This window comes from Thermomyces lanuginosus (genome assembly GCF_041956635.1).
Source record: "Thermomyces lanuginosus strain ATCC 200065 unplaced genomic scaffold VTN49scaffold_16, whole genome shotgun sequence".
NCBI classification, from domain to species: Eukaryota; Fungi; Ascomycota; class Eurotiomycetes; order Eurotiales; family Trichocomaceae; genus Thermomyces; species Thermomyces lanuginosus.
The window spans coordinates 242540-260186 of NW_027192350.1; the positions used below are offsets into that span (position 1 = coordinate 242540).

At 52.4% G+C, this 17647-nt stretch overlaps 7 protein-coding genes across 7 annotated transcripts; 5 read left to right on the forward strand and 2 right to left on the reverse strand.

Moving 5' to 3' along the window:
* Positions 1-1284: 1284 nt before the first annotated feature.
* Positions 1285-4398, forward strand: VTN49DRAFT_472 (uncharacterized protein; the record flags this gene model as incomplete). The annotated part of the gene is made up of 5 exons (XM_069412697.1): positions 1285-1328; positions 1395-1504; positions 1567-1889; positions 1940-2201; positions 2252-4398. The coding sequence occupies 5 exons, from the start codon at positions 1285-1287 to the stop codon at positions 4396-4398; spliced, it is 2886 nt and encodes a 961-aa protein (XP_069271375.1).
* Positions 4399-4959: 561 nt separating this feature from the next.
* Positions 4960-7104, reverse strand: VTN49DRAFT_473 (uncharacterized protein; the record flags this gene model as incomplete). The annotated part of the gene is made up of 8 exons (XM_069412708.1): positions 4960-5848; positions 5898-6359; positions 6413-6516; positions 6564-6612; positions 6662-6804; positions 6852-6911; positions 6976-7004; positions 7071-7104. 8 exons carry the CDS (start codon positions 7102-7104, stop codon positions 4960-4962), a joined length of 1770 nt encoding a protein of 589 aa, XP_069271376.1.
* A 727-nt stretch (positions 7105-7831) lies between these two features.
* VTN49DRAFT_474 (uncharacterized protein) lies at positions 7832-10635 on the forward strand (the record flags this gene model as incomplete). The annotated part of the gene is made up of 5 exons (XM_069412719.1): positions 7832-7958; positions 8013-8291; positions 8671-8799; positions 8852-10410; positions 10462-10635. The coding sequence occupies 5 exons, from the start codon at positions 7832-7834 to the stop codon at positions 10633-10635; spliced, it is 2268 nt and encodes a 755-aa protein (XP_069271377.1).
* A 799-nt stretch (positions 10636-11434) lies between these two features.
* Positions 11435-12247, forward strand: VTN49DRAFT_475 (uncharacterized protein; the record flags this gene model as incomplete). Its single annotated transcript, XM_069412730.1, has 1 exon — positions 11435-12247. The coding sequence occupies one exon, from the start codon at positions 11435-11437 to the stop codon at positions 12245-12247; it is 813 nt and encodes a 270-aa protein (XP_069271378.1).
* A 79-nt stretch (positions 12248-12326) lies between these two features.
* VTN49DRAFT_476 (uncharacterized protein) lies at positions 12327-12757 on the reverse strand (the record flags this gene model as incomplete). Its single annotated transcript, XM_069412741.1, has 3 exons — positions 12327-12420; positions 12472-12624; positions 12678-12757. The coding sequence occupies 3 exons, from the start codon at positions 12755-12757 to the stop codon at positions 12327-12329; spliced, it is 327 nt and encodes a 108-aa protein (XP_069271379.1).
* Positions 12758-13231: 474 nt separating this feature from the next.
* VTN49DRAFT_477 (uncharacterized protein) lies at positions 13232-13669 on the forward strand (the record flags this gene model as incomplete). Its single annotated transcript, XM_069412752.1, has 2 exons — positions 13232-13433; positions 13491-13669. The coding sequence occupies 2 exons, from the start codon at positions 13232-13234 to the stop codon at positions 13667-13669; spliced, it is 381 nt and encodes a 126-aa protein (XP_069271380.1).
* A 1948-nt stretch (positions 13670-15617) lies between these two features.
* VTN49DRAFT_478 (uncharacterized protein) lies at positions 15618-17497 on the forward strand (the record flags this gene model as incomplete). The annotated part of the gene is made up of 2 exons (XM_069412763.1): positions 15618-15763; positions 15817-17497. 2 exons carry the CDS (start codon positions 15618-15620, stop codon positions 17495-17497), a joined length of 1827 nt encoding a protein of 608 aa, XP_069271381.1.
* Between the last annotated feature and the right edge of the window lie 150 nt (positions 17498-17647).

Here is a 17647-nt window from a genome sequence, read left to right on the forward strand (position 1 = left end):
CGTCCTCCTGAGATCGGAACACAATGAAAGAGCCATGGCGAAAACTAAGATACGCCAACGCCTTCACAGCAAGTCAACATTGCGAACGCAGTGTGTCATTGAATGCATCTCAAGAAGAGATACTGTCGGTGCACCGATGTGTCTTTCCGGGCCTGATGATGGCAGGCTAGTATGCGATGTTTATTCTGTCCGGTATCATCCACGTTGAATGAATTCATTCATGGGAACGATTCAAAATAAATACGGTACAAATGAATTCTACCTGGACACATTTAACCTTTGAGAAAGAAGTCCGTCGTTCTTACCCAGGAGCGAATTGACAATGGGCTCAAGATTGTTCCCCTTCCTGAAATGCATGCAACGACGGCGGATTGCGATGACTTGCTTCTGGCAAGTCTTGGATTGACCATGACTTTCTCGTCACTGTGTTCCTGTTACAGGAAGAACCTAACGACATGCCCCGAAGGCCTCCGCGAAGGCGCAATTTCATATATAGAATGCAGTCACGTGAGCCTGTTGGATTGTTCCCTCGCCACAACGATCACCCTCTCACAGCGATGGCTTTGGATTACAATCCGGTGGAATGAATTTTACATCTTTCAGGAAGTTGTTCTCTCATGGTGGCTGCAGAGCATTGCCCCGTGCTTGCCACCCGCATTCAAGCCATCTTCCAATGATGATAGAGCTGCCCGAGGTGCAGGGCGAGAGGACATGCCAGGTCGAAACCCAGGATTCGACACCTGTGGTATCGCCTGCACAATGTCCCTATAGCACCCTGCATCTGTGTGGACCTCACTTGATCTAATCTGAGGAAGTCAATCTGTTTTTGGGAGCAAGGCCGTCGCAATGGAGAACGATAGAATATAGGGGTAGTACTAATTATGGTCCCTCCAACATAATGTATAGATTAACTGTGCTTCTGGACTCGCCAAAATAACGCCATGGCATGCAGTTGTAGGTTCCTCGAAATTAACGCCGGAGTCGTATCGGCCAGAACGCCATGGCCCGCAACTCCGCGGTTGTGAGCGAAACGTCATTTAGGAAACTGCCAACGGAATAACATTTTTCCCGGGCCGAATCAAAGCCATGATTTTCACCTCTGGAGACCCAGCGAACTGTTGGTTTTGATCGCGTCCGCTTATCTACTTTGACAATGGAGTGCTGAGCCTCTTTGACATGTGCCGGAATCCTCTAGGGCTCAGATTCGCATAAGCGAAGTGCGAAAGGGTCATTGGCCAGCGGGTAGTACTTAGCCGGCCTACGACCTGCTATTACCGGTAGAGAATGGCAGCCACTGACGCCCCAGCAAGCTTGCTGGAAATCGCCAGGTACGGCGCCTTTTGTGTCGCAAGTGACCCCGATCATTTACTGACTAGTTTTTGCTGTTTTTTTAGCTCGCTTTCCCAGGATGACATACCGTTCAAACTGCGATGCGCGATATGCAACCGGCTGGCGATAGATGCGTTTCGCCTGCCCTGCTGCGACCAGGCTATTTGTGGGACATGTGAGCTCGAAAGCCGCGATTCAGAATATAATTCCAGAGTGCTGACATATGATGGACTTCAGGCCAGGCATCGTTGCCAGAGACTTGCCCTGTTTGCGACCATAGTCCGATTTCGCCAGACCTCTGCAAGCCCAACAAAGCTTTGCGTACCACGCTCAAAGCTTTTCTGCGCACAGAGGAAAAGAAGCGAGAGAAGGAACGTCCCCCGGCAGCCCCGGCGAGCCCATCAACCCAGACTCCAACAGAGTCGGTAGACAAGCAACCAGAAGCTGCGCCCTCTGCGACGGCCGATGTCCAACCGGAGTCGGAAGAGGCAGCTCCAGAGCCTACCGCCCCCGCAGAGGATGCCGCAGAGCCGGGAGATGGGGCCGATGGTGGTCATCAGGTACGTGCGGAAGGTAGTCTCAACTGTGCTCGCTGCTGATTCCTATTGAGGCCCAGGCACCCCCTGACGACAAGCCCCGTCCTGATGAGGACGTCGAGATCATCACGGAATCGAAGAACAATGAAGATGGCGGCGAGCCTGGCCCTGACAATCAGGCTCGACAAGATGAGTCCTCCCAGCCTACAGGAAATCCGCAGATGATGCAGAACCCCATGGCCTTTGGCATGAATCCAGCAATGCTACAGAATATGCCATGGGCGGGACCCCAAGGCTTTATGCCCAATCCGATGGCTGCGTTTGCGAACTCCATGGGTACGTACCATAGGAAGTACTTGTGTGCTCTAAACTAATCATCTTCGTAGGAATGCCAGGATTCGGGATGGACCCGATGTCAGCGTCTCAGGGAATGTTCGGGGGATATGGTATGAACATGCAGGACATGGGAGCGATGAACATGGGCATGGGCTATGATTCTCAGGGGATGTATGGAAATTGGGGCGACACTCAGGACAGTATGTGGAATGGAGGCCAAGATAAATTCAATCCAACTGCATTCGCGAATGGCATGGGCCCAGATCAAGGTGGCCCTGGTTTCGCTGGTGGATTTAATATGTCCGGGAACTATCCTCAGATGCAGCAGGCTTCGGATCAGTCCAACCACCAGGATTTCCAGAGTGGTTATTATGGGTACGGACGTGGACGCGGCCGCGGCCGCGGCTGGTTTCGCGGTCGTGGAGGATACATGGGGCCCATGGGCGCCCATCAGTATCAAGGCAATGCCAGCTACGGAAACGGAATGAACATGAATCAGGCGACGGATACGGCCCCTGCTGATTCTACCGCTGAGAAAGCGGGTCCAGAGGGCACGGATGGTGGCGACAGTACGGCAGCCCAGGATAGACAAACTACAACGGGCGACAAAGTGGCAGGAGACGGCAAAACTGAACAAGGAGCCTCGGAAACTGATACGTCGTCGAAGGATTCACAGTTGCAGGGGATTCCAACGATTGACAGCATCAATTATAGGGGACCTTCTCAACCTGGAATGTTCAGTAACAATATGATGCCTGGTGCTCCTGGTTTTGGGCGAGGAATGCCGTATTCACGCGGTGGACCGTATGGTGGTCGTGGCGGCTATCCCGGTGGAGGGTTTGGCCATCATGGACAGACGGGCTACACCGGGCCGGGCGTCGAAGGTGCCCCTGCAGCGCCTCGTGCTATGCGAGAAGGCTTGCCTAATACCAGTATGCGACGACAACAATTTGCCCAGGCCGGACGAATTGGTGTATCGCCTCAGACGCAAGCTCAGCGTCAAAATGGCGAAAATGATGATTCTAGCAAAGCGAAACAAGCCTCGAACGATGATCGTCCGGCATCGCGACGTGCATCACGAAGCCGCACACGATCTCGTTCGCGCCCCCCACATGTATCCAAGGATGCGACCCCATCGGAGTCTCCCAGTAAGCCTGAGCAGTACCATCGTCATCGCGACCGGTCACGATCGCGGTCACGGTCACGCAGCGTCGATAATGAAGACGAGCGGGAGAGAAGACGGGACCGCCGGCATCGATCCCACCGGGACAGTGACCGATCTGCGTCCCCCTCGTACAGAGATGAATCGTCTCGACGGTCGTCGCACCGGCGTGACCGAGACCGAGATCGAGACCGAGAGCGGGAGCGAGAGCGGGAGCGAGAACGGGAACGGGAACGGGAACGGGAGCGAGAACGAGAGCGTCGTCGGTCTCGTCGTCACCGCAGTCGTTCCCGTAGTGTCGAGAGCCGACGGCGCGATCGGGAAGTTACCGAGAATGAGAATGGTGTCGATAAGGGTGATCTGGCATCCCGAATTAGTCGATCAAAGGCCGAAGCCCACCGCTACGATGATGACCGAGAAAGCAAGCGTGAGCGGGAGCGTGAACGCGACCGTGAGCGAGACCGTGAGCGGGACCGAGATCGGGATCGTGACCGGCAGCGAGACCGGGACCGGGACAGGGACCGAGACAGGGATCGTGATAGAGATCGTGAGCGGGACCGCGAGCGCCGCCGTGACCGTGATCGCGACAAAGAGTCTGACCGCGACTACGACCGCTACTACGAACGAGAACGCAAACGATCCCGCCGTGATCGATCCGAAGACCCCTACGAATCCGATTCCTCCCGGCACCGCTCCTCCCGACGCGCCAAGCGCAGCCATCGCGAGGAGTTGCCCACCAGACCGGCCGCCTCTGAAGCCGAAAAGGACCCGCATACTCTGGAGCGCGAGGCGCGGAATCGGGAACGTCTGCTCAAGGAACAGCAACGTCGCGAGGCGGCGCTGTTGTCCGCGGAGCGGGAACGGGAGAGTGCACGGAGCCGGAGGTACGAGAGCGGCCGCCATGGCCGAGATCGTGATCGGGACCGGGACCGGGAACGCAGTCTCCTTGGTAGCAGGCGGCTGATTTATAAATACGATGGTGAGGACGACCTGGCAAGAGTCGAAGAGGAAAGAGAAGCAAGTCGGTGGGCATAATGGATATACGACATAAAGGCGGCGTCGTCGTGCCGCGGTGAACATCTAGGCCATCTAGATGGGATTTTCAGGTTTCTCTGTACGATTATTCCGATGAAGATGATCTGATGTGAACACAATGATGGGATGAGACTAGAGACATGCCGTTCGCTATGCTTTGCACGTAGCTCTGCGGAGGGATTCGATAGCATGTATGGAGAGAATAGAGGCAGTCAATCACAATCAGGTTGCTTGGATCTGAATGAATATAAACCGAATCTGTAGCAACCCAAGCGAGAGAAACAAAGTCTACAGACTCCTTGCATCCCAAAATCACTGTTCCGATGGCCTTTTGTCGTACAAGGGCTTTGAGAGTTTTACACAATTGCGATAAACGAAACGTATATTTGGATGCTAAACGATCGCAAATAACACATACATAACAGAAAAGACACAACATGTTCGCGTGATCGACGAAGCCCTTTTCCCCGCCCTCAGCTGTCGTCTTCGCTATTAAGACAGGTCTGTGACGGGCCAGAAATCACTCAGTCACAGACAAGGTTCATAGCCAAGTACGGCAATTCAGGCGATATTCTTCTTCAGAGATTCAATCTCTGAACCCATTTTCTGGATAAGCTCCGACTGCGAGGCGAGGAGCTCAGCCTGCGACGCGATGAGCTTGTTCTGCTCTGCAATCAACGTCTTGATCTCCTGGATTTCTGCCTGCACGCTATCACTCGGAGGAGCCGAACGCTCCTGAACTGCAGGCGTCGAGATAGTCGGCGTTGATGTGCTCGGCGACGCGTTCTTGACTGGCGACGGTTCCCTCTGGGGTGTCGGCTCCACAGGGGTCGCGGCCTTGGCGGGTGATGTGGCCGTTCGCTCAATCGGTTTAGGCACTTCTTCGAAACTAGACGTATCATCCTCCTCGGCCTTGTCATCCTCGTCGGCGAACTTGTCCACCATGGCAGCCATCGACGCACCCTGCTCCTTTATTGAAGGCACCGTCCGGGTGATGGCGGGCGTGGGCTCTGGAGCGGGAGCTGGTTCTGACGCCGAAGCCGGTTCTGCGGGCTTAGGCGCCGGAGCGCTGATCGTGACTGTCGGCTTCTCTTGCGCCGGAGTTACCTCCTGCTCACCGGAGCCATCATAGATGGCGGCCATGGAGATCTTCGGAGGAATCGCTTCTTTACCAGCCTGCCACTCCGAAGCGCTCATGGCTGGCTTGAGGCCAACAGTAGGCGGATAGATGTCGTCCTGGAACTGCTCGGATCGACGCGGAACAATGAATGAAATGGGTTCGATATACGTATCGTTGACGGACTTGTAGATCCGAACGACTTCGTTTTGATGCACATTCATGCCGCGCTTAGGCATAAAAGCGACTCCACGCTGAGGATCGCTGGACTTGTATTCAGAAAGATACTCGAACTTATCATTTTCCAGTTCGAAGTAGCGAATGTTACCGTCACTCCAACTGTCAGCTTTACCCGGCATACCCCAGTCGGCACACGACTTACCCCTTCCCAGCAAGGTACAGGCACTGGGTCCCGTCATCCCAGAATGGAATACACACACCCGAGATGGAATCAAGCGTCTTGAATCCGTGGATAGGTTCCCGGGCCGCTCGGATATCCCACAAAGCCAGCTGGCGATCACTCATGCGGGAGAAACCCGTTGTTGCGACTCGGTCGCGCTCACCCAACCATACTGCCCTGCTGTTCTTCGCACCGGTGTGACCCGAGGTCTCTTGAATGGGACGCTCTTGACGCACATCCCAAAATCTGAGCTTCTTATCACGCGAGGTCGTAACGAGCAAAGAACCGTTGGCACTCCACGATAACGATTGAACGATGTCGCCCAGTTTCAGAGTGTGGCTCGCTGCGCCAGCCTCAATGTCCCAAATTCTCACGGTGAAGTCGCCAGAGGCTGTCGCCAGAATGTTTTCCGCCGCCGGGTTGAAGAGAACGTGGCCGACCTTCCTGTCGCGCCTGGTAAGTTGTATTCAAACAGACATATGCGTTCAAAAACCTACTTAGGGTGACCGCTCAGCTTTCCCACTGGCGCTACATCTTGCACATCATCCAGACCGACGTCAGGGCGGACAGTAAAGTTGTCAGGAACTCGCCACAGCAGGACCTGCCGTTGTCAGCAAACATCATGGAGGATGCGCGCGGTCGAAATACCTTGCCGTCCTCGGCACCGGAAGCAATCAAGTCGTCATTGAAAGGATTCCTAAACGCATTTATCAGCTAAATCCAAGGATTGATAATACAGCACCCACCAGTCGGTGTCCAGCACAGCCGCAGTATGCCCGCGGAAGAGCGGGATCTTATCTGGCAACTTCCCCCGCTCATTCAGAGGAATGACGGCAAAAGCACCACCACCTCCAGCTTCCCAGTTGACAGCTAGGTATTTAGGGTTGACCTGAACGCATGTCAGAGGAGTCACAGAAATTCGCGCGTTCCACACACCTTCAAGAGGTTGGTATCCCAGGCATTCTGGGAGACACGGAGGTTGTCATAGCATTGCTCCTATTCGGAAGTAGACACGCATCAGATTCTGTTCGAACCGGCCGTTCCGTCGGAAGTGAGATACCTTTTTGGTGGGCTGTCCAAAAACGTGGCCTGTAGATCAACCGCTCTTGATCAGCTCCGTTCGCTGCAGCTGACCAGTCGCATGGGAACACTTACGGTACTTTGAAGAACGAACAAAGCGGCCCGACATGGTGACGGAAATCGGGTGTGAAGAACGAAAACGACAGCTGGTCACCAGGACCTCGCAATTGAAAGAGACAGGTTCTGGATGCCGGAGGGCGAGCAATTAATTATTAGTATTGTCACAGCATGGAGGGCATGTCAGGGCGCTTGGATATCGTCCTCAGGGGGGCCACACTAAAACCTGGAGCCTAACTACGAAGCGATCTATTCAGCTGCCCCAAACACGACTTTGTAGGGTGTCGAGGATAAGTTTTTTTTTGACAATTAATTCCAATCCTATATGGCTATTGATTCCCGCGAGTTTCGTACTCTGCAAATGGTAGAGTCGGTATTCCAATGTTACTCTAAGCGGCGGTTCGCTTCTCGACAACTGGCTTAGCCCCACGTGACTTTCATCAAACTTGTCAAACTGCCCCACATCGGTGAACTTTCAGAATCGCTGACTAAGCTTTACCCCCCGGTTTGTTTTGTTTACAGTTCTCGTCCATCGGGTAACGCGACTGTGTTCTTCCGCATACAAAGTGCATCGAACTTATCTTGCCCCAAGAAACAAAGTACCTTCGAGACCAGACTGATTTGGTTTCTTCTCTGAACTTTTCACAATCCAAACCCAATGCTCTGCTGCGGATGATTTCTCAAGTATATCACCGCTCGGCGAGTGAATGAGAACGTCGTCAAGGTATGCGATTTCGGATACACAGTGATAGCTCTCCTGCTCACTCTTATCTTGCCAGATGGATGCCCGAGACAGGACAAAATCCCGAATTCCACAAGCCAGCACCCTTGTGGAAATGAATGCCTCGCGAACCAATTCGCGATCTGGGCTGATACCTCCAGGGTTCGCGACGAGCAAGAATCCGAGTGCGTACATTTGGGCAACTGATTCCGGCCATAGCGCTTACTGACCACTTCCAGACTCGAAGCAGTCAGCATCTGCAACTGCTTCTAATGTAGTTCCCAAGGCGTCCGCTCGAACCCCGTCATCTATTCCCAGTCGATCGTCACATTCCCGGAGCACATCGGAGATCTCCCGATCGCAAAGTTACGGTCATCGTCCTCGAGCCGGCCCGGTTACGAGATCTCAGACGGCATTGAGTCACCGAACTCCCACTTCATCCGTGTCTCGTTCTTATACTTCCCTGGATGTGCGTGGAGATGAATCACCATCGCAGATTCCCCGAAAACGAAAGAGCGGTATGTGAACCTCCCAATTTGTTTCTTCCCACGACAACCCTACCGTAACCACCCACCCCAAAGTGTTATCAATGATGGCATGTGGTCTGGAGGGTCCCAATACTAGCAACGGCAGCAGCCACCGGAATTCCTCCTTGGGGTATATGCTTGGGAAGACGTAATTGGAGACTATCCAGTCTACCATGGATTCTGTTGAAGACTCTGATCCCGTCACACCTTCGACGTTCGTCACACGACACGATTACTCCTTAAAAGCCCCCTTCCCCAACCCGACGCACATCCACTCCCATTGTTCCTTCCACAAAACCCGGAAATCATTATAGAAAGAGCCCTGCTTTTGAGGGAATATTGGAACTAACAAGTTCGATGAGGTCCAAAGATTGGGAATATGATAACACTCGGATACAAAATCTGGAACAACAAATGGGAGCCCTCATTAGCCAGATGGCACAAGCAGGTGATGAGGCTGCAGGATTGAAGCAAGCGCTTGACTTCTACAAAACACAAGGTGGGGAGCCTATCATTACGTCCGACTAGGTAGTATCTAACTCCTTTTGCAGTGGAAAAGCTCGACAAAGTTCAGGAAGAACTTCGAGATGAGAAAACATCTCTGCTTGTGGAGCTAGAAGGGATGAAGAACAAGGTATCGACTGCTGAAGCTGCTCTTGCAACTGCCCAGAGGAATCATGAGATTGCCATGGATGATCTGGAGCGCCGTTCACGAATGGAAATGGAAAGCATCCGCCGTGAAGGCCAAAGGCAGCTCGATGACCTGAAAAGTCACCATCAGAATGAGCTACAAGAACTCCAGCGACGTTTCGACATGGAAATGGAGAATGAGCGGAGCCTCCGCCAGCGCGAGATGAAGGAGATCGAGAATCAGAGTGCTCTCGATGCGCAGCGTATAAGGATGGAATTGGAACAAAAGAATCGGGAAATTGAGAAACTCCAGCGAGAGCTGAAACGTGCCGAAGAGGATATCGAATCTGAGAAGTCGAAAAATCGCGAGCTTCGAAGCAGCCTGGACACAGCTAGCAATAACACGGTGACTCTGGAGTCTTCGATTCGAGCATTGAAGGCACGAATCGAGTTTTTGGAGTCCGGTAACCAGGAACAATCTCTCGCTTTCGAACGCCTCAACAAGCAGATGGAAGAGGCAATTGCGCAAGCAAACGAGGCGAAGGAAAAACTCAGGAAGGAGGAAACTTTGCGCCGAAAGTTGCACAACCAAGTTCAAGAATTGAAGGGCAACATTCGGGTCTTCTGCCGAGTCCGTCCAACATTGGGTACGGCCGCAGATGCCGCGCAAATCAGCTTCCCGGATGACGGTGAAGACTGCAAGGAGATCTCCATCCTGGGACCTGAAGAAAGGAACACTCTGGGAGTCGTCACACGTAAGAACAACATCTTCTCTTTCGACCGTGTTTTCGGTCCATCGGCACAGAATGCAGAGATTTTTGAGGAAATCAGCCAGTTAGTCCAAAGCGCACTTGACGGATATAATGTGTGCATCTTCTGCTATGGTCAGACCGGAAGTGGGAAGACCTACACGATGTCTTCTGAAGATGGCATGATTCCACGAGCCGTACATCAGATCTTCGAGACGGCCAAGAGTCTCGAGGAGAAAGGGTGGACGTATCGAATTGAGGGGGAGTTTGTCGAGGTGTACAACGAAAACCTCAATGACCTCCTCGGTCGGGCAGACGATCTTGACAAGAAAAAGCACGAGATTCGGCATGACATGCAGAGATGCAAGACCACCATCACCGACATCACCACAGTGACGTTTGATTCCCCGGAAATGGTGCAATCAGTTTTACGACGGGCGAACGCCAACCGATCGGTGGCGGCTACGAAAGCGAACGAGCGATCTTCTCGATCGCACTCGGTGTTCATTCTCCGCCTAGTTGGTCACAACAGCGTCACGGGAGAGAGCAGCGAGGGCACATTGAATTTGGTTGACCTCGCTGGATCTGAGCGACTCAGTCACAGCGGTGCTACCGGCGAGCGATTGAAGGAAACACAAAATATCAACCGCAGCCTGAGCTGCTTGGGCGATGTAATCAGCGCCCTGGGTCAGGGCAAAGAAGGAGCCCATATACCGTATCGTAACAGCAAGGTTTGTTGTGTCCATTACCCCTTCATGATGATCGCGGCTAATCGAGCTTAGCTTACGTATCTTCTGCAATTCTCCCTTGGTGGAAACTCAAAGACGCTCATGTTCGTTATGGTCAGCCCGCTGCAAGCACATCTCAGCGAGACCCTGACCAGTCTGAGATTCGCGACTAAGGTTCACAATACGCATATTGGAACTGCAAAGCGGATTGCTAGGGTGGCCAACTGAATTGATATGTCCCTCACAGTCTTGAAGATACCACTGGAATGTTTTTTTGGCGTTTGCTTTTTCGATTATCAGGTTTTATCGTGCGTTTTCAATTATCTGAGGTATGCCTGTATGTAAATCGACCTCATGACGAACAATGTCCATATCATTTGTTAAATATATATGGAACTGTACCCGCAATTCTCATGAACTACGGGAGCAATTCATATACCTACTCCTTAATCTCGAGAGTCGTTCTGAAGTGTTGGAGTTTTGTGGAGATTGTTCGTCGTCCAGGAAGGCCAAGCACCGGACCCGGAGGACAGTGACCCGAATATCTCTCCACATCGGGAGGCGGGTTAGGGCTCCTTCTTAGGGCATCCATTCATCGCCGCGAATGACAAATACAACAAATGTACTCCCTTATCTTCTGCTTTGTTCAATTCGTGAAATTTGCGATGACAATGAACTTGCAGAGTTGAACTTTTTGTACCCTAGAATCACAAGAAGATCAATGCCCGAGACCGTGATTATAGTGGTTGATGTTAGGATGTTATCGGTACTTCGTGGCAGTTTCCCGGATCACTGTCATCCGCGTTCATATCGACGAGAAGTACGGAGTACCTGGTAGGTGCTATTTAACAAGTACCCATACTTGCACGGCTCGTTCATAAAGATTTGCATGCCCCCCATATTTTTCTCAGGAGCAACATCGAAAATCTTCCCGGGCCAACTACCTCTCCTGATGTGTCTCCATTGTGACAAGTATCCGTTCGATATTTTATGCGTTAGAAAACCGATCTGAAGAATTAGCCAAAAAATGGAGGCAGAATATGCTCGTCTCACCGACCTCATCAATGTTAAAGCGGCGACACATACGAAAAGCCGCTTTCTAGTCGCCATTGCCGGGCCGCCAGGATCAGGCAAGACAACCCTGGCCAAGGAAGTTGTCCGCCGACTGAATGAGCGTGTGCCATCAGCGTCCTCGTCGCTTGTGGACTCCGAGTCGGACACGGTGTCGGAGTCGGGATCGGGATTTAGCTCCAGCGCGCCGGCGGGGAATGGTTGTCCGAATCCGGAGACGCAACAACGGGCCGTGCTCGTTTCGATGGATGGATTCCACCTGCCACGGTCGACCTTGGATACCTTGCCGAACCGCGAAGAGGCGTATATCCGACGGGGGGCACCTTGGACGTTTGATGTCCAGGGGTTTGTTTCCTTTGTGCGTAAGCTTCGTTCATGGGCGGATGCAACAACAACCTCCGAATGTACACAGGAGGAGGAAATCATCGCTTTCCCTTCGTTTGACCATGCCGTTAAAGATCCTGTGGAAGATGGGCATTCGTTCCATGCGTCCAGCGCCGAGATTCTCGTCATCGAGGGGAACTACCTGTTGTTGGACGAGGAAGGGTGGAGGGAGGTTGCACCGTTAATGGATCTCAAGGTCTTCGTGGACGCGGATCTACAGGTTATCCGCAGAAGGCTCGCCAAACGGCATGTCGCGGCGGGAATTGAGAGGACATTGGATGATGGGTACCGACGGGTTGACTCGAATGATGCGATCAATGGAATGCTTGTGAAAGAAAAGCTCATCAAACCGGATGTTTTCATCTGGAGTGAGGACGTTGCTTAATGACATTACCAATTGCCTGTACATTCTATGTTGCTGTCATATACATACGTGTCATGTAGAATACTGTACTGGAACAGATCTATTCTTCTGGTTGCGGCATGGTGCTCATTTGGGCAAGCCTTTCCTGCGAATACTCCTTCGCCGCTTCGGACACACGTGGGTTCTTGGTAGCCCTAAAATTCCGTTAATGACCATCATGCAAAAATGACTCTGATTCAACTCACGCTTTGTATCCTCCCTGCACACGGTTTCTCTCTTTTGTCGGATTACTCAAATCATGGATATCCTTTGACGGTTCGTCGCCATTGAGCTGATTCTCGAGCATATCTCTGGCATGCTGCTTTGCCTCGTTGGACACTCGTGGATTACTCAGAGTCCTACATGATCAAGTTAGCAAAAACCTGTTTAAGCCTGGAAATAATGAACATACGCCTTGTAACCGCGCATAGCATTGACGCGGTCCTCAGGTGAAATCCCGACAGGATTCAGATCTTCGAATGGTCCCGACATTGCTCACATTAATGTCCATACAGCTGCGAAAATGAGAAAGGGTTTCGTGAAGAGGCATCGTCTAAGCGTGCCACGCGTATAGTTTAAAGAGGCCGACATCTGTGGCCAAACCCGGCGTCATATCCTCGTCACAACGCCCCCTGGTCCAAATTGCCAAAACAAAGTTGAATTGGTTGGAACAAGCTTCCGAAGCATGGCGCTCTATTCTGAGTTTGGCGCATTATTCATTCTTAGCCACATTCGAGGTGACGTTCGTTACGGCTTCTAGAAACATTAGATGTATCGACGCCTCCATGCCCGTATTTGATGTCAGGATTATCACATGGATAGCCACATTGAGACGATGAGGAGATCATAAATACCGAATGGAAACGCCAACGGGCAATCCTGGATCTTTTTGGGACGTCATATTTCTGAAGCAGATTCATCTTTATCAGCTTACGCAGCGTCCAAGAAGAGAGAAGACTGTCGGCCATGTCAAATCCCGCAGAGAGAGAAGCTGATGACGCCTACGAAGAAGAGAACGACCCAGCACCTGTTCCCAGTACACCAATCGACAATTCATACGTTGGCGACACCCGTCGTGACCTGACTGATATTGTGCCGGTGCAGAGAGATGAAGATGAGATCGAGGATCCGATCCAACCGCCGTATTCAAACTCAGACGAGATGCTGGGTATGCCATTTGAACCATTATCGAGCTCCTTGTTAGCACGATACTAATGTCTTCCAGAACAAGATGAGAAGGAGGCAATCGATCAATCGAACATTCTTCCCGGAGACCGGCTGCGCCACGCAAAACCTAGAACGCGGAATGCATACAATGAAGGGCCGGATGAGGATGACCTGCCGGAAGACGTGAGGGATGGCTTGCAAGGACGGTCGTCGACATTGAGGGTTATACAATCTTAGCTGCGCTTTCACGATGAACTTTTTGTACATTCACATGGCTGTACATACTATTCATGAGGACTGGCTAGTATTATTCGGATGGATTTTCCGTACTCAACAATAGATTTTCGGGGGTCGACGTATCAGTGAACATAGAACCACACGAGGACTTCCTTTCCTGCGCAATTTAGGCGATAGGAAAACGTCTATCTGCAAGTTGACCCCATACAAATGCGGGGTGTCATAGTCAATGAGTTCTTCACGACATGAGTACCTAGTACTGGTGATAATCCGTCCGCCTCGAGCTGCTTCTTGGCCAAAAGTTCTCAGCTGTGATGATCGAAAACTGCTTTAGGGCATTGGGAATTCGCTCAGGTCTTCAGGCATGAGTGCATTGGAGCTAGCAAGCTACGAAGTCCAAGCTGGAGTGGCTTATGGGCGTACCGAATCAATGTCTCAGCTCTCTCGGCTTAAGATACGAGTCTTACGAGAAGCTCGGCGTCTGTGAGGATCCGAAGTTCTAGAACTCCTGCCCAGATCGAGGCGGTCACTACATGGCATCATGGATAACCCTACAGGAAAAAACGTGTACCTGGCGTGGAGACTGATAATCATGCGGATCTCATACGGATCTTCAGCCCTCGGAATTCGAAAGCTTTCTGGTTCCTGGCGGTTGGGCGGAAATGACCTGCTGGCTGCCAGGGGCCGAGCAATCCACGGCAGTGGGCAGCCAGGCTGGAAGAGCAGTATCCACTTTACGCATTGGCTTGTGGGTGGTGGCGCGAGTCCTCGACGATTCATCAAGGCAACGCATTGGCGAATCGTCAGATGCTGATGTCAGAACCAACTCAACCAAGGCCAGGGGATAAAGCAAACAATGCAAACATAAAGATTTTATGCAGAGGGACCCTGCCAAGGGGAACGATATGCGCAGCCGAAAGTTTAACTTTACCGCCCTGGGTCAAGAACCAACCAAAGACCAATCGTCCCTTTCATCGCCAAAGAATGTTCCGACACCAAACTCCAAAGGTGGATAAGGTCGTTACGGAGACAAGGAGGCCTTGTGTTTCAGATTCCTCCCATGCCCCCACCATTTTGGATTCAAGTTGAGTTGGAGGGTTGGAGTTCTTCGGGCCGTTGGGCGACTAGCAGGCGCCCTGCTGCATGATCCGCGCGATCCGGTTCTCAATGAACGGCCGTTGGCCTTTGAATCATAGGGACAAACTGCCTTGGAGCGTCGAATTGTACGCGGAATTGGCGTGGCAATTGTCACGCTAGGCATTGTGAAGTGGAAACAGAAAAATTTGACTCGATTCTCGCCCGTCGAGGCCGCTTTGTTGTCGCCTCTTCAGATCGAGAAAAAACATCCGAGCGATGATGATGCGATGCTTTCTTGGTGACTCCACCCGTTAAGCCACCACTCAGTGAGCCGATTGCCCTAACTAGAGGACTCTACGAATCCAATCAATCCATTCACTGCACCCTGCTGCTCAATATGGAGACAACTAGGAGTTTGGGCACAATGAAGCAAACCAGTCTGATTTGGCCACACTGGGTCTTGGACACCCGTTGCTAGTGGTTGCCAGAGGGTTGCATTTCTAGACTTTCTCACCCGACATACTGAACAGGGTCGAGACTCGGCAGGTAGTTTTTTAGACCATGAAACAGCACAGATGGAGATCTGTCCCAGTATCATCATCCCAGATTGAAACGTTTGAAAACCGCACATATTAGTACCTGGCGTACTATTCTTCTCTTTGTCCTCATATTCCGTGCCGCTTCGCTTCTCTCACCGGCCGAGCCGTCTTCACTCCTTTCTCTTTGCATTGCGATTGCTACAACTGTCATTCTTTGAAGCAGGCTGTGCCGCGTCACTCTTTTTCTGTCCAGCTTCTTTTTCGTAGTTCGATTCTTGTCTCAAGTTAGCATCAGACGGCTGGTTCGTTGTGTATCTCGGATCCTAGACAAAATGCGTCCTTCGCTCCTTTCTCTGGGGGCTACCGCTTTGGTCCCATCATTGGCCGCGGCGCAAACATACACACTCAAGGAGAGTCTTTCTGGAAAAGACTTCTTGGATGGCTTTTCTTTCTTTGCAGAGCGAGATCCGACGAATGGGTAGGGTTGAGAGCGCGAGTATGTGTGAGGAAACACAAACTAATGCAGAGCAGATTCGTACAATATGTCAGCAGGGAGATTGCCGAGGGTGAAGGTCTCGTCAATGTGACCTCGTCGGGCAGTGTGTACCTTGGAGTTGACCATACAAATACGCTCAGTCTGACCGACATTGGTCGCAAGTCGGTCCGATTGGAATCTAAGACCAAGATGGACCATGGGCTGTTGATTGCGGATATCAAGCACATGCCGGGAAGTGTCTGCGGCGCCTGGCCCGCGTTCTGGACGGTGGGTGATGCCTGGCCGGATGATGGAGAAATCGATATCATCGAGGGCGTCAACACTCAGTCCCAGGATACCATGGTTCTCCACACGAAGGGTGATTGCCAGATTACCAGTGACGACGACCAGTCGGGCACGACGACCTCCAACCAGTGTTCGCTTTCTGCCGGCCCAGCGGGCTGCACTGTCCAGGGCACTCCCGGTAGTTACGGCACCGGATTCAACGAGCAGGGCGGCGGTGTCTACGCCATACAGTGGACGGACAAGTTCATCAAGATCTGGTTCTTCCCTCGCTCTGCCATTCCAAAGTCTATCGAAAGCGGCTCGCCGGATGTGTCCGAGTTCGGTACTCCTATGGGCAACTTCCAGGGCACCTGCGATATTGGTAAGGAGTTCAAGCCGCAGAAGATTGTGTTCGATACGACCTTCTGCGGCGATTGGGCCGGCAGCGTCTTTGGCCAGGGAGATTCGTGCCCCTTGACCAAGGGAGACGGTTTGGCCAGTTGCATTGACTTCGTGGCAACCAAGCCAGAGGAGTTCAAGGAGGCGTATTGGGAGATTAACTACCTTAAGACCTACACCGAGGGATCTGCGGAATCTGTGACAACCCAGGGCACCGCTGCTGACAAGCCCGCTCCTTCGACCTCTTCGGCTGCCGCGTCGACACCGTCGACCACCACCACTAAGTCCACCCAGGACGCCTCGGTCACTTCATCCAGTCAGAACAACCCGGATACTGCAGCTCCCTCTGGCCAGAACAACCCCGCCACTCAATCTAGTCAGAACAACGACAACCAGGCCACTCAGTCCAGCCACGACAACGCGGCTCCCACATCTGGTCACGGCAACTCGTCGCCCAATGGAAATGCCGGCCCCAACCGAGACCCCGTTTCGGACAGCAAAACTTGCGACTCCACCTCGACCGTTACGCACGTCGCCACGGTCACGACCCCGAATGCGCCGGTCGAGCAGCCTACTGCAGCGGAGTCTGATGACGAGATAGTCGAGACCATTACCATGACTTCTACTGTCATGGAAACTGTCACCATGTGCCCATCGGCCAGCACACACCAGAATCCTCCTCCCGCGGAGTCCGTGGCCACCCATTCCAGTGCCAACAACCCCCCGCCTGCTCCTGCTACTGAGCAGACGGCTCCTCCCGCCACTACTACCTCGACGGCTGCGCCGGTCGAGACTTGGTCTTCTGTGCCCGTTCCTGCGGCCTCCCAGCCAGCAGAGCAGAGTGAAGTGATTCCTCCTCCTCAGCCAACCACTCCGCCTGCAGTGGATACCTCTGTCCCGGCTTCTGGCGCTGATTCCAACACATGGGATCTGACAGCCGCCTCGACGTCCATGACCGCTGCACCGCTCTTCACTGGTGCCGCGAGCCATGTGTCCGCCGTACGCTCAGGAGTTCTGGGCGTGATTCCGGCTCTGCTGGCTCTCCTGGCGTAATTTGTACATTCTGTGGATCGCATTGTTTTGTTCGGTTGTAATATACTGAATTCTCGTCAATAAATATTTGGTGTTAAAAGCAATACTTTATGGCTAAGGGTTTGTATTTAAATCAGGAATATATATCACTTCTGCTGGCATCTTCGTTGG